Source organism: Amblyomma americanum, chromosome 6 (genome assembly GCF_052857255.1).
Source record: "Amblyomma americanum isolate KBUSLIRL-KWMA chromosome 6, ASM5285725v1, whole genome shotgun sequence".
Classification (NCBI taxonomy): Eukaryota; Metazoa; Arthropoda; class Arachnida; order Ixodida; family Ixodidae; genus Amblyomma; species Amblyomma americanum.
Genome location: NC_135502.1, coordinates 23089254 through 23103955, shown reverse-complemented (window position 1 = coordinate 23103955; position 14702 = coordinate 23089254). Strand labels below are relative to the sequence as shown.

The following is a 14702-nucleotide window of genomic DNA, read 5'->3' as shown; positions in this document are numbered from 1 at the left end:
AGAAGTTAACGTGCTGAAACCTCCGACTGAAAATGGAAGGGGTGATCAAAAAAAGACTCGATGGAAAGCATAATGTGGCATGCGGCCATCTGTCATGGCCACTCTGCGCTTTGTCTTTAAATTTTGGCGCTTTTTTTTGGTTTATGATAAGCATGAAGTGTATAATTAAGCTGCATAATCGGCTTTTTGAATACAAGATAATTTCACATCAGAAAGGTTAAGAACAGAAGAACTACATCATTTACGATTAGACGTGCATAACTGAAGGGCTACCTTCAGAACACTGAGTACACGGACCAAAGAATTGGTGCCGAAGTAGACATGGCCGACGTCCACGTAGCCGAAGTGCGAGATGTTCTGGTTCCAGAGGTTTACAATGTCGCCACGCACTCTGGAATGGTTATTGGCCAGCATTTGCTCCAGGGAACTTGTATGGCTGCAGAAATGAGACCCTTAAAATGTTACGAACTATTTGATGTCTCCGGTCTACAGCAGCAAAGCAAAAAATTCACTAGGATGTTTTTTTCCGGAAAAACATAATTAGCCACTTTAAAGTGAAATAGTGGGGACCAAGCGAAATGTCTATTGCGTGCAGAGCTTTCACCAAAAAACGTGTTCTTTGCGGCACCTATATTTCAACAACGCAGATTTATTGGACATATGATGAAAGTGCTCTACTACGCCATCGAAGTCTGAAAACCATTGCCCGACACCATGACGGTACGTTGCGGCGGTGCATGACTAATGACCAGGCTTCGAAATGAAGAAGGTGGGCTGTGTGGAAACTAGCGTTTGTGCTGCATGGAACCTCCAAGTAAAGCAGTCGTTCAAGGAAAGAAGCAACCGATTTCATTTAAAATTGCTTTATCTGAAATATAACCAATTGGAGCGGTCAATTACAGCCTCCAAAGAATAACTGAACAATTAGGAAGGAGTACAAACTATTACCTTATTGTCCTTCCTTCTTTTGTCAGTATAAGACAAATATATAAGGACTAGAATGATTCGATGCAGTTAGCTTTCTCTGTTGTCTCTGCATTTCATAAGCTGTTAGTTTTCGCAAGAAGTTTTCGTGGAATTTTTCCCACGTTTCCTAGCATAAACATCAGAAGGGACACTGAACCGTCTCTCGTTGTGTACACACCTGAGAAAGGCGCGGAGTTCTAAGGTGGGAAGACTTTGCGCGCCAGACCTTAGTTATGCAAAGCGTCGCGCTTAATTGTTTCCTGATCCGAGTGGACGAAGATTAAGCTTACAAAACATGACTTTCCGCTGTGCCATCATAAAGAAATGCGAACCACGGAACAATGGGCTAGTCAAATGCAGACCGCTCTGGCTCCCATGTCAGGATGCCCTTGCGCGCAGTGCTTTTCCGCAGCTCGACCCATTGACGAAAGGAATATTTCCACGCTAGCACTCGTGTTGGCCACCGAGTTCTGGTCCTCGAAATTAAAACGCTGATTATAGGTTGCTTTTCGAATATAAAGAAACTTAGTAGCAATAGATTACTGAAAAAAAAAAACCGACTGGAATGCCGAGAACGTTAAACATTGCAGAAAGTAATGAGTGCGTAACAATATACGTAGAAAATGCAGTTTCTTACAAGTAATAAATTACTTGTGACACGTTACGTACAATTCTGAAGTATACAGTGGTTATTAGGACAAGGTTATCCCAATTGAGCCAGACGACTGGAAGGGTGGAATCGCACCGCATGCTACTGCGGCTCGCGAGCACGCTGATGGCGACAGTGGCAGTACGTTCCCAAGTTTATAGCAAACGGAGGTCAGCAAAAAAAAAAAAAAAACTTTTGTCGAGCACGCCGCTTCCCAGGCGTCGTAGTGCCACTGTGCTGCCTCATGCGGTGGCCGGGCATGCGTGGCTATTCACATCGCCTTTCTTTTCAGTGCTGTCGTCTTGGGCAGCGATACCTACATCTTTCAATGCGCAAACATTATATGGTTCATCGTCAACGCAATCCGGCGTCGGCGTCGAGCAGCAGCAGTGGTCCCAAAAATACCATATGACGTCCCCATGGCACGAAAGAAAAATAAAATGTCTTCCGAAGGTGCGGCGAATAATTGAAGCTAGGGCATTGAGAATGTGGGACGAGCACGCAACACATAGGCCCGAACCTCGCGTTGCTTTTAAACAAACAAACGCGAACCTGGTATATGCGTTGCCTTACGACTGCTATGCGAATGAGTGGGTGTTCTATAAGAAAGAAAGAGAAAAACAAAACAAAAACAAAACGGAAATAAAAAACAATTCTTTCGAATTCAAAGTACGTAAGTCGTCTTAAGTGCCCTTCGTAATTTTGTTATAATTCTGTTACTCCTGCATCTTAAGCAATACTTCCATTAAATGGAACAAAATTTTTCGGAGGCGATAACTGTCTCTTAAAATGCCCTAACACTGAACGGTAGGGACCGCCTGGCACGCTATCTATCGGTGTGTTCTTCAATCGCGGCGCCGAGGAGTACCCTTTCGCCGCTCCTGTTCTTTACTTGCGCTAGTCACTTGCGAAGTCGAAACCAACACTGCTCCCACTTCTAGTTATGGACCAATTCACTCTCGCCCAACCATTAGCTTGCAGGTCGAGTCAGCTCAGCTAATAGAGTGACTGCTCCCGTGAAGCTGTGGTCCCAGATCTGAACTGTGGATCAGGACGCATTTTTCTTTAACAGCGATGTTTATGAGAAAGATGTATAGCTTTTCTTTGCAGCCGTATGACTTAGCTTGGGTGGATGCCAATGAGTAATTACTCCCTTAATACGAATCTGCGCCACCTTGGGGTATCGGCACTAGTGTGCAGCCAAGTCGCTTTTGGAATGTCTCAGTGCGTGTGGCACCCGTGGCTAAGTCCGAACGGTGCGTGCTTGCCTGCGTTTAGCATCCAGTATGCATCCATCACCGAACTATGTGAGAAAGTCGATAGCTACAAATATTAAAGAGAAATTGGTCAAAGGTAAACATTTGTCCAATTTACTTTTGACCAATTAAATTTGTCCAAAGAAAATTGGACAAATGCTTACCTTTGACCGATTTCTCCTTAATATTTGTAACTAACGACTTTCTCACATAGTTCGGTGATGGATGCATACTGGATGCTGGACGCAGGCAGGCACGCACTGTTCGAACTTAGCCACGGGTGCCGCACGCACTGAGAGATTCCAAAAGCAACTTAGCTGCACAGTAGTGACAAGGTGAACGTGTTGAGATAATACTCAAATGTAGCATTCTGACACATTCGTCCATCAGTAAACTTTAAAGTAAGAGAGTAAAAAAAACAGTTTTGCAATCTTACTCCTTGTACTCATGGTAGCCGAACCCCACACCGTACTGGGTCTTCACATGATTCCTGGAAAACTGGAGGAAATTATGGAAGCCGTCTTCATAAGGAACGCCAATATTGTATTTATCATCCTTGAAGAACGAGTCGAAGATCATGAAATCACACAGTCCGTCGTCTGGGGCCACCACTGTCGGGTTCATAAAGTGGTTGACCGTGCAGAGCAGATTCTGCTGGAGCCACGGGCCTCCTGAGAACGCGCAAAAATGATTATAGTTATTATTAGTGGCTCTTGATTAATAAAACAACAAAGGAAGGAAAAGATGTTGTTAGCCACGGCTTCTGCCATCGAAACCTGAACCACCTGAGCTGCGGCTAGCGTGAGAAAACGGACAGGGGAGATAAAGAAAGGACAGGGGTGAGGCGGAAATGTACACTCTATATTAATAAAAATATACTAAAGTGTAGAAAGAAAGATCTTGTTTATCGGACTGGAAAATAATACAGTCAACACTGGCTAAGAGCGATATCAATGCACGTTAAAGAACAGCACGTAGTCGATGTTTAAAAAAATGGTTTTGAGGAAAGGAAGTGACGCAGCAGCTTCCTCACATATCACGGTAGACACCCGAAACACGGCGTAAGGGAATGGATAAAGGAGAGACTGAAAGAAGAAAGGAAGAAAGAGGTACTGTAGTGGTTAACCCGCCGCGGTGGCTCAGTGGTTAGGGCGCTCGACTACTGATCCGGAGTTCCCGGGTTCAAACCCGACCGCGGCGGCTGCGTTTTTATGGAGGAAAAACGCCAAGGCGCCCGTGTGCTGTGCGATGTCAGTGCACGTTAAAGATCCCCAGGTGGTCGAAATTATACCGGAGCCCTCCACTACGGCACCTCTTCCTTCCTTTCTTCTTTCACTCCCTCCTTTATCCCTTCTCTTACGGCGCGGTTCAGGTGTCCAACGATATATGAGACAGATACTGCGCCATTTCCTTTCCCCAAAAACCAATTATTATTATTATTATTATTATTATTATTATTATTATTATTATTATTATTATTATTATTATTATTATTATTATTATTATTATTATTATTATTATTATTATTATTATTATTATTATTATTATTATATGTCTGTTGCCTGTTCTAGCTGTTTTCATTTACCGCTGTTCTCGCTGTTTCCTTGTTTTCGCTTTTTTGCTTCATGCTTGCTGTCACGCCTAGTTTTTGTGTCTTTTTTTTCTATCGCCTTTACTGCTGCATTACCTCCCATGAGTGTCTTCCTTTGTAGTGAAATAAATGTACATTTTGTGCGTGTGAATGGTGTACCAGCACCAAGACCTTTGGGTTGTTCCTGGGCACCGAAAAAAATAAATATTGATTGATTGATTGATTGATTGATTATTATTATTATTATTATTATTATTATTATTATTATTATTATTATTATTATTATTATTATTATTATTATTATTATTATTATTATTATTATTATTATTATTATTATTATTATTATTGTACTGTAGTGGAGGTCTCCTGAATAATTTCGACCACCCGAGTATCTTTAACGTGCACTGACATCGCACAGCACACGGCGGCTTTTGCGTTTCGCCTCCTTCGAAACGCGGCCGCCACATCGGACTCGAACCCGGGCACTCCGGCTCAGTAGACGGGCGCCTTAATTACTCAGCCACAGCGGCGGGCCGGAGGCGCGTTCTCGTTTTATTTTTCAGTGCGCAACTCGCGTCAAGATCGAACGCTCACATTGACACATTAATACTTTCGCCTAAAGTACGCTCGTCCCGTGTGCTTTTTCTCTCTTGCCCAGTCTTTTTTGCGCAGTTATTTATTCCTATTAAGTACCCTTTGAAATTTTTCATTAGTCAGTAAGGTTGTCTTAGTGCGTGGAAATTGTTTTTAAAACGCTGTTCTTGATGCAATGGATTACTGAAAGAAGGATACTTTAGAGTTGTTTTTCTCCGTTGCAATGACAATAGAGGCCACTCAAAAGTGAAATATCCAACCAAAAGGCCCACGTACGCAGTGAGCAACGCAGACTCAGACAAGCACCCACTGGGCTCCACTCCCTCAGAACCATGGGCTACAACCGGCCAAATATCCCCACCCACAAGCTAACAACCCTCACCCCTCACCTGCAAAGAAACCTAGAGCTTAAATCACTGCCCTGAAACATGATCCCAGACATCCACAACAGTCGCAGGAAAGCACTTTCGACCACCACGACCACCTCACAAAACTATACAGCTCAAGACAAGACATCAAAAAATATACCGACGCAACACCGCACCGCTCATTCGCAAGAGCCCACACAGCCACTATACCAGGAGCGCAACCCTCAGAACCACAAAAATCACCGAGGCAGAATGGCTGGTCATACCGATATCTGCAGCACATATCTGCGCCGTGCTACGAAACCGCACAACAATCTGTACAGACTTCAAAGCAGCATACTATTCCGTAAAGGCACCGCACCGTCATTTGATCTTCAGCACACATACTATCTATGCTACCAGCACCGCAGCAATAAATCACAGTTATACGCGGCTCTGACCGTGAAGTTATCCCAGGAATTGAGTGTGTTCATGCGGTTGCCCGCGAACTTAACATCCAGGTGCCGATGGATGGCCTCCCCAAGTCACAATCATATGCTTACACCCGAACGGGCCTCTTGACTTCCGGACCGCCATACAGCACTGCAGTCAAAGCCCCATCATTAACCCGCTTCCTCACTGCATAAAGCTCACACTGGCGACAACTTCAAACCAACTCATTCACATGCCACTAGTTTTCACGGTTGTTCCAACCCACCATCTTCCCTCCGTACAGAACCACTTGCGTAGTCAGTCTCCCCCACTCTGTCACTACACCCGGCAATGCCCACATCCACTCTGTGCCCCGCAAATTCACTCACCCCGCTCAACCTCAAGGAGTTCACCCATCTGGCCACACGAACCCGCGAACAGCTCAAGCTGATCGAACGGGCCAGGCTGTAGGGGAAGGCCAGAGGGCACTTAGACTGAGGAGGCCTACAGGGAAGGCTTTTAAGTTTTCTGGTAAATAAATTTCATTATCTTCCCTCTCCTTCCAACAAAGAGGACTGGATATGCAAGCAGAAAAATTTTATCCTTCATGGTTTTTGCTGTCGAAATCCTGTATGCATTAGATATATAGGCGCAGTACACCGTTTACATGACACGTTAGGGTAGCATGAATAAGGTCTAATTTGGTTTAATTTCATACGAACAGCCTGAAGGGATTTGTTTCGGTTACGTCACCAAAGGCGCAGAAGTAAGGTTGCAACGGTATTCAACTTATACAAGCTATACTTCAAACGGCTCGTGTTTGCCCCATTAGCTAACTTTGGTGCGAATTAGACACGATTATCTGGCTCACAGCGAACGAAATAACTTCATCTGTCGGCAGAGGAAGCATCCAGCTTGCCGAAATATACCTGTGCTATTGTTCCAACCATCCAAGGGCTTTCGCTCATTGGGCGTGCTGTATGGGCTCCACTGTGACTTAGAAGGAAACCCCGTTGCCTCGTTAATATTGGAAAATACTGTACTCGGTCTTGGCAACGCAATTACCAATGATGACTACTACGCTTTGCCACCTTGACTAACAACATCCTGGAATTACAACTGCTAAAACTCGCGAGGCATATTTTGTGGAAGGTGAAGCACAACACAAAAAGCTCATGCCGAACCTGTACGCCAGAAATCCACCGCAATGAAGGTGACACATTTGGGAGGTGTTTGCCTTGTCGACCGTCGCCTAACAAAGGTCAAGAGTTTCACGGGATAGAGAGAGGGAGCAGAAAAAGGGGATTGTTGACAACACAAAATAAGTGAACAAGGGATGAGGTAGAAGCTTCAATATGTTTAGCCACCGTTTTGACAAGAGGATGAATAAAAGAGAAGTGTGACATAGGACAACAGTGCACAGTTAATAAGCCTGATAGTGTATAATTTCCGCACGACGCGGTCCGGTAGTGAACTAATTTTTGTTAAAAATAGGTGTTAATTACTAATTCTGCTTACTCGACGGAATATCGGTTGTCTTAGTCGACGTTGTTGTGGGCAGCGTAGTTGACGCTTTCGTAGTCGTAGACTGGGTGGTTGCGGTTTTGGTCGATGTCTTTGTGGGCGGCGTAGTTGCCGCTTTCGTGGTCGTCTTGGTGGTTGTGGTTTTGGTCGATGTCTTTGTGGGCAGCGTAGTTGTCGCTTTCGAGGGCGTAGACTGGGTGGCTGTGGTTTTGGTGGACGGTGTTGTGGGCAGTGTAGTTGTCGCTTTCGTAGTAGTAGACTGGGTGGTTGTGGTTATGGTCGACGTCTTTGTGGCCAGCGTAGTTGCCGCTTTCGTAGTCATAGAGTGGGTGGTTGTGGTTTTGGTGGACGTCGTTGGAGGCAGTGCAGTTGCCGTTTTCATCCCCGTCGACTTGGTGGTTCTTAGGGTGGTTTTGGTCGACGACGTTGTGGCCCGAGTAGTTGACGCTTGCGTAGTCGACAGTGCGGTTGTGGCAGTAGTAGTCTTCATGGGTGTAGCCTTAGGTTGCGTAGTTGTCTCTGCAGTAGTTGTTGATGGTGTGGTTGTGATGGACGATTTAAAATTCGTCGACAGGCTCCATGTCGTTGACGGCCTGGCTGCACGCGATGTTTTCTTTTTTCCCGTACCGGCTGTTCGCCGCATGGGCTGCCGAGTTGTTAAAATTAGTGATGGCGTTGTTCTCAGCTTGTCTACTTCAGCAGAATGATCTTTGGGCCCAGGATTGTCTGTGTTAATTTCGTCTTCGTGTTGAATCTCCTCTTGTGCCTCGTCGCCACGGTCTGCAAAGAATTTAAGGAGACAATTGGCATTTTGTTTCAGACTTGTGGATAATCGGAGAATCAATACCGGATGTTTCACCTAACATGTTCTGGAATTTTTAAAATACACGTTTTGACTTAGGACAGCTCTTTTTTGGATATAGTATTGCCAGTGGTGTAGAGGATCAGAATACAGCTAATACATGCTAACTAGAAGCATGTTTAATCAATATTGAATAGGTAGCTTTATAATTATTACTGTTAGTCGCCTTATATATTCTAAAGCGCGTAGCCCACCACAGATAATATCGAGATTAGTTTTTGAAATTTCTAAAACGCCATTACCCTCGGCGCTGTGGGCCAACAAATTTTGATTATTTCGACTAGTTACAAGCACTGGAGGGGCTGCTTTGCCTGCAAGCTTTTCAAAAGCGCCTGCATATTTGCGCGATGTAGGCAAAACTTTTTGACACACAGCTCCGAGGGTAAAAGGGTGTTCGAAGTTATAAAAACTGACATGAATGTTACGGTGCGCTACACGCCTCTCAATAATTAGAGTAATAGTTGACTAATAGTGAATATTGAAGTTTTTAAGAAGACTTCTTGTTAGTAGGTCTTAGCTGTATACTGATGGGCTACACCATTATGGTATGCTGAAAAAATCGCATCCTTCACGATCACAGGTCGGGGGTGAATTGAGGAAGCTGAAATAAGACTAATGATGTTATTACTGTTTCCACCAAAACAAATATCTGCAGAGTGTCCCACTCTCTAAGGGAGAGAGGTGAGTGACAACGCTACAACATTCGCCTCTCCTCAGCGCAAAATCGCCCATTTCCACGACTACGAGGATCATTTGCGCCACAGTCTCTTCTGTGCTCCATTGGACATTTCGCAAGACACGGGTTCCGTAACCCTTATTTTGCAAGGGTTCCAATAAATTTTTGTTTATATTCTTCCTACGCCTTTGCGTTCTGGCTTTCGGTGACGTAGGCCGAGGATGACGATGTCATGCTGTTTTTGAAAAATACGCCGATGATGCCACTGACATGATTAAACGCGTGTCACGACGATACCGCATCTGCGGGTCGGCGTCGACCGCCAGCAACGAATGACGGAGCCGACTGCGCGCTTGCCATGGTCCCTACGGCGTGGCCGGACTATGTATAGGCGGCGTTAATTGAATTCGGCTGAGGTATAGTGGTTAGCGGCGGCGCTGCGCCCGTACAGGCTGGCCCTGTTAATAGGCATTTGCTTCCCCACCCAATGTTGCTTTCACCCCGATGGACGTCCTGAAAAAAATGAGAAACAAAATGAAACTTCGCAAAATATGCTCCCTTGATAACACTCGGCATCATTCTCGAAAACACTTGCATCCGGTATTCATTGGATAGCGTCTAGAAGGCAGGGCACACGTCGAGTCATGGCCACGGTGGTGATGCCAACGCAATAACTCCCGGACTAAGTTTCTTTACTGTTATTTACATGGAATCGGACTCTGTACTAGCTATTGTGCGACATAGCTAAAGTACGGTGTGATGTATTTTACGCGTGTGGGTGTGGCTCCATGGAGCGCAATTTTGTTGTTTGAAAGGACCATACAGATACGGTTGGTGGGCAAGCAGTTAGGAAATACATTTCAGCATGGCCGGGCACCTACCCGTTCTGAAAGAGAAATTGAAGAAAAACAGCAGGAGCAGGAGCATCGCCACCAGAGTAACCGCAACGCCCCCCTTCCAGCGCTGTGACTGCCCTGCAAAAGTGAAGCGTTACAGCTCAAGCTTGGCCGCTGATTATATCGCAAAGTGAGGCCTTATATTCGTAGAGATTAAATACTGCGTTTCATTGCGGGCGGGCGCACGGTCTTCAGCACTGCGAGTTGTCTTCGAAGACCGTAAGCTTTCAAACAAACGCACGCAGTTTTAAGGCGAAAGCTTTTAATGGCTCATACTCGCGGTGTCCGTCCATCCGTCCGTCCATCCGTCCGTTATGCTCTCCAGCTCGATAACCAAAAAAATATTTTTTGCGCACGATAGGATTCGAACCACCAACCTGCCATTCCGCATCTGCGCGTGCTAACGACTACGATACTTCCCGCCAACGCATACGTAGTTTTACTTGTCTGTGACGCTGGAGAGCGTTTGCAGAAAGGCGTCCAATCAGATGGATGCCTCCTAAATGCCTCCAGTGTCTCCAGCAATTGAGATTCACAAACAATTGTACTTAACGTCTTAACCACACATCAGTGACACAAGAAGCAACACCGCGCTAAAGGATTTCGCCTCACCGCACTTTAGGTCAACAAAGTGCCCCCTGCATTTTAGAAAAAAGAATGATCGATCTATCCAGCGGTGAGGATAAGTTTCTAAAATTATTCGTGCCATAGGTACCAAATACGAAATGCGATCAAATAAAGCAGCATGCTGTGTTTCACACCGCGACAACGTGGTTAAAAGGCACTTCAATACGCGACTGTGGGCGGTGACAAGTTTTAATATCATGAATTGCCGGATATTGAAATTTACAATGTGCTACTTAACGTACATAAACTCAGTTTGTGTTTCCTATGCTATAGGGTACCTTTTTAAAATTACCTGACTACAGGAATACAAGCAGTAATCTGTCTGGCGTCACTGTATGCTTTTATCAGCGGCAAGTTAATATTTGCGATCGTGGACGACTCTACAGATTCCACCATGCGGGGTCATCCGCTCTTAGGATGAACACGCGAGAGAGTGGCCACGCTCTTCGAAGCACCAGTGCGTCTGCAATGCATTGAAGACATGGACCTCGAGCTCACGTGTTCACCCTAAGAATGGAGGACCCTGTACATGAGACATGAGAGCGGGACTGGAGTTTAGTATAAACTATTCTTGCTCTTCTATGCGGCGCAGTTCAGGGCAGTATTCGAAGGCCGAAAGAAGGCCTTTGTAGGCTGCGTACCACTCATGTGATAAGTCGAGTAGCCAATTATTTTGCCGCTATGTTTTGAAACACAATACATGAGCATTATATATTTATAATAAATGTCAGTTACACTTAATACAAGCGCACATCTGTGGCTCGAATGGCTTTTGACAGCGAAGTAATGGAGACTTTTTACAGCTGGTATATTAGAGCGGATGCTGTATCGCTCGGCCACCTGTGCGGTGTTCTAGATGTTTGGCTTTGTGGTAATGTGGGAGATCCGGGGAGGTGCGAGAGGTGCAGTGTTTGAGGCGCTGGGTTCGTTGGTAGGGGTGCATTTTTACCGCTGGGTGCCTGGCTTGCGGACGCCGACGCCAACGGCGCTAAACAAGAAAGTTCTAATAAAAGCTAACGCATGTGAACCCAAATGCAGGGTGTTTGGGCAGGATGCTGAAAACAGCGGACCTTCTTTCTGGCTCAAGATGACGAAGAATGTGAGTAGTAGCCCGAACAGCATGATGAGAAGTGCTGGAGGCAGTACCAGCTTCCATACGCCGCGAGATGATCTGCGACAACAAAGAAAAATATTCCACGAGGCAGTCGTGTGGTATTTAAATGGCATAAGAAAAAGAATGCATTTAAGTTAACCTCCCTGCTAACCTTATCCTATCCTGTCTGTCATTGGTAACAATCTCTTGTCTCTAAATGCGAGAGCACTGCATTAATACTTCCACCGTGTTTATGAAAAACCATGGCCGGCGCTTATTTCACCCGTATTTAAAGTCCATCTCTGATGGAGTGCACAAAGGGTTTCCCTTTTTTTTTGCATTTAATACCCTTGAAAACTACATGTAGTGACCGTTCCGCACACGAGAGTCGACAAATGGTAGACATTCTGTAGGTAATTGTGCACACAGGTTTTTTTTAGTCCCATTTGCCCCACAAGAAATGGAGAGGAACTGCGATCATTTAAAGATGCGATTTTCCAATCTACGTCATTGTTCTCATACTCACGCTTCCTTTGAATCTTCCTTCAGAGCTTTGGGAAGAAGAAGCATGATGGTAGGCATTTACAGTTTAATACCGAATACACAGAAGCCGGTGACCAATTCAAAGACGTGCTTACCTTCCAGGAAGCGTGCAAGCGTTCCTGCAGTCATGCTTGCGTTATTCCCTGAAAGGTATAAAAAGAGGCCTTTATGATAACTGTTCTTCGAAGCCTCAAGAATCACTAGCAGTAAACACCTGCTCTGCGAAGCAGACGTCACTTAATTTTGGACACTCGAGACAAAGGGTTATTCACGTCAATCGTTTATGAAGGATTTTGGCCGTTTCCACCAACGCGTCAATTCATACCAATAGCGTTTAATGCAACAGGGTCCCAAAATGCCATGAAAACTGCATACTACAAATTGCTAAGAAACGCTTTCAGCCTTCGTCCTGCATCGATGAGGTAGTGAATACATCTTAATAAGCTTGTACTGGCCGTGAAACCTTCCATAGCAGAAACGAAAGACGCGCAGAAAAAAGAATGTCGGTTTTCAGTGTGGAGGCCTTGAACTACGTTTCCTGGCGGCATCGTAGTTTTTTGATCCTCCAAAACAGGCAGTGACGTCAACGACGTAATCAAATCAAGAATGTACCATGTACGGCTTTCTTGAAATCAGTGACATCTGTACGCATCCTGAAATTTTCCACTATCGACTCCTTTTGTTTGCCGTAGCCGTAATTAGCTGCTTTAGATCTGGGTAATTTCATTAAGTACCGCTATGTTAAGTTGTGTATGGGACTTCGCAATACAGAAGCTGTGTCTAGGATAATTAATAGAGACGGCGCAGCAAACGATCGTTAAAGTCGAAATAGGATCGGTGACCACAGGCCCACGACAGCTTTCATTCCGTCCCGGCAACGAACGGCTCGCATAGAGCGTCAAGGCGAATGCTGGAAGGAATACTTAAGCGTCCGTGGCTGCTGGCTGTGTGCTACGATGGCGGAATCGAAACGCACAGTGCTCGAGAACATTCTGCCTATTGGACTGGCTCTACGACAGAGTATAGCGCAAGCCAGCTCACCTGCGGTTCGCAGCTCTTGAGTGAAGCTCAAGAACAGAAGGCGACGGCGAGGAGACAAACATACGTCCTGGTTCAGTGGGAGCTTCTTCTTCTCTGGCACGAGCAAGCGTCCAACGTGCGCTTCTATTTCTTCTTCGGAGAAGAAGTGTAATGTTTCACATAGCTACCTTTTGCAGTATCCAATTTTTCAAATCAGAAGCTGACCACAAAAAGAAAACTTAACTAAACACAACTGATGGAATTAAGGTGAGAGAAAAAGCAGAAAATATTCTTGAACAAATACAATCTTTATCATCATCATCATCAGCAGCAGCAGCAGCAGCAGCAGCAGCAGCAGCAGCAGCAGCAGCAGCAGCAGCAGCAGCAGTAGCAGCCTGGCTACGCCCACTGCAGGAGAAAGGCCTCTCCCATGTCTATGCAATCAACCCTGTCCTTTGCCAGCTGCGGCCACGGCATTTTCGCAAACTACTTGATCTCATCCGCCCATATAACTTTCTGTCGCCGCTTCTACACTTCCCTTCCCTGTAATCTCGTCTGTTACCCTTAATGACCATCGGTTGTTTAGCCTTCGCATTACATACCCTTCTCAAGTCCATTTCTTGCTCTTGATTTGAACTAGAATGTCATTAATCGGTGTTTGATTCGTGACCCACTCTGCACTCTTCCTGTCACTTAACGTTACACCTACAATTTTTCTTTTCGTAGCTCGCTGCGCTGTCTTTAATTTCAGTTGAATGCTTTTCCCTAGCCGCCAGGTTTCTGCCCCATAGGTGAGTACTGGTAAGATACAATCTTAGGAGGAGACAAACTGAATGTGGACAGTGCTTTAAAGAAACGCTATTGGAGACGGTGTTCAGGTGAGTTCGGTTTCGGGAGGGGGGTTTCGGGGGGAGATGGGGAAAATTGAGGCACACAAACAATAAAGTCTCTGAACTAGCAAAAAAAAAAAAACCTACCTAGGCACCTGTCTGGTGTAAACATACTGGCCAGCAAACACATTACAAAGGTGAGTTGAGGGGCTTCAGCGAACCAGATTATATTGATATGTTTTTACCAAAATGGCTGTGGTTTGCATAAGTTGCAGTTCGTTAAAGTGCAACTATCCTTGCTGCTGTGTCTGACCCTCCTTGTGTTGCTAGCACCGTCGGTGACCGAAGCTAGGGAAACAAATTAAGTGACGCAGTTCTCACACTCATTCTTCGGCTTTTGTGTTGCTGTACACTGATTCAGGTGATTACATCTGTTATGTAATTTTATGTCAACTGTCACGTATATAAACCGTCAATAAAAATATGTCTACCTTGATTTCAAAGCAAGAAAGTTCGCCCAGAAGTTACGTTTAGTTGGCGGATGTAGGAAATTAGCACTAGAATTTATCTTAGAATATAGAAAGGCGAATTACTGCTTGCCAATGAAAATTTGTATTTGTATTTCCTGCTGAAAAATTTCTCCAGTTAACTTTTCTTCCGCATATTTGAGTGAGAGAATTTCATGTTGGCAAGAATAAGTATACATCTGCCGGTTTATGCTATGTGCGCCAAACAATTAGAACTCATCGGGCTGCAGCGAAATGGAAGAGTGTAGGGTGGATCCCTAATGCAATGA

The 14702-nt window shown here is 45.1% G+C and overlaps 1 protein-coding gene across 1 annotated transcript in view; it reads right to left on the bottom strand.

Annotated features, from left to right (window-relative positions):
- The window catches only part of LOC144094490 (uncharacterized), a 46901-nt gene extending 34716 nt beyond the window's left edge, over positions 1–12185 (bottom strand). The window contains exons 1-5 of the mRNA XM_077628416.1: positions 12152–12185; positions 9779–9871; positions 7354–8139; positions 3308–3542; positions 298–436 (exon numbers count right to left, since the gene is read on the bottom strand). Of these exons, the coding sequence (XP_077484542.1) occupies positions 298–436; positions 3308–3542; positions 7354–8139; positions 9779–9871; positions 12152–12185 (1287 nt within the window). The remainder of the gene's footprint in view (positions 1–297; positions 437–3307; positions 3543–7353; positions 8140–9778; positions 9872–12151) is intronic.
- Between the last annotated feature and the right edge of the window lie 2517 nt (positions 12186–14702).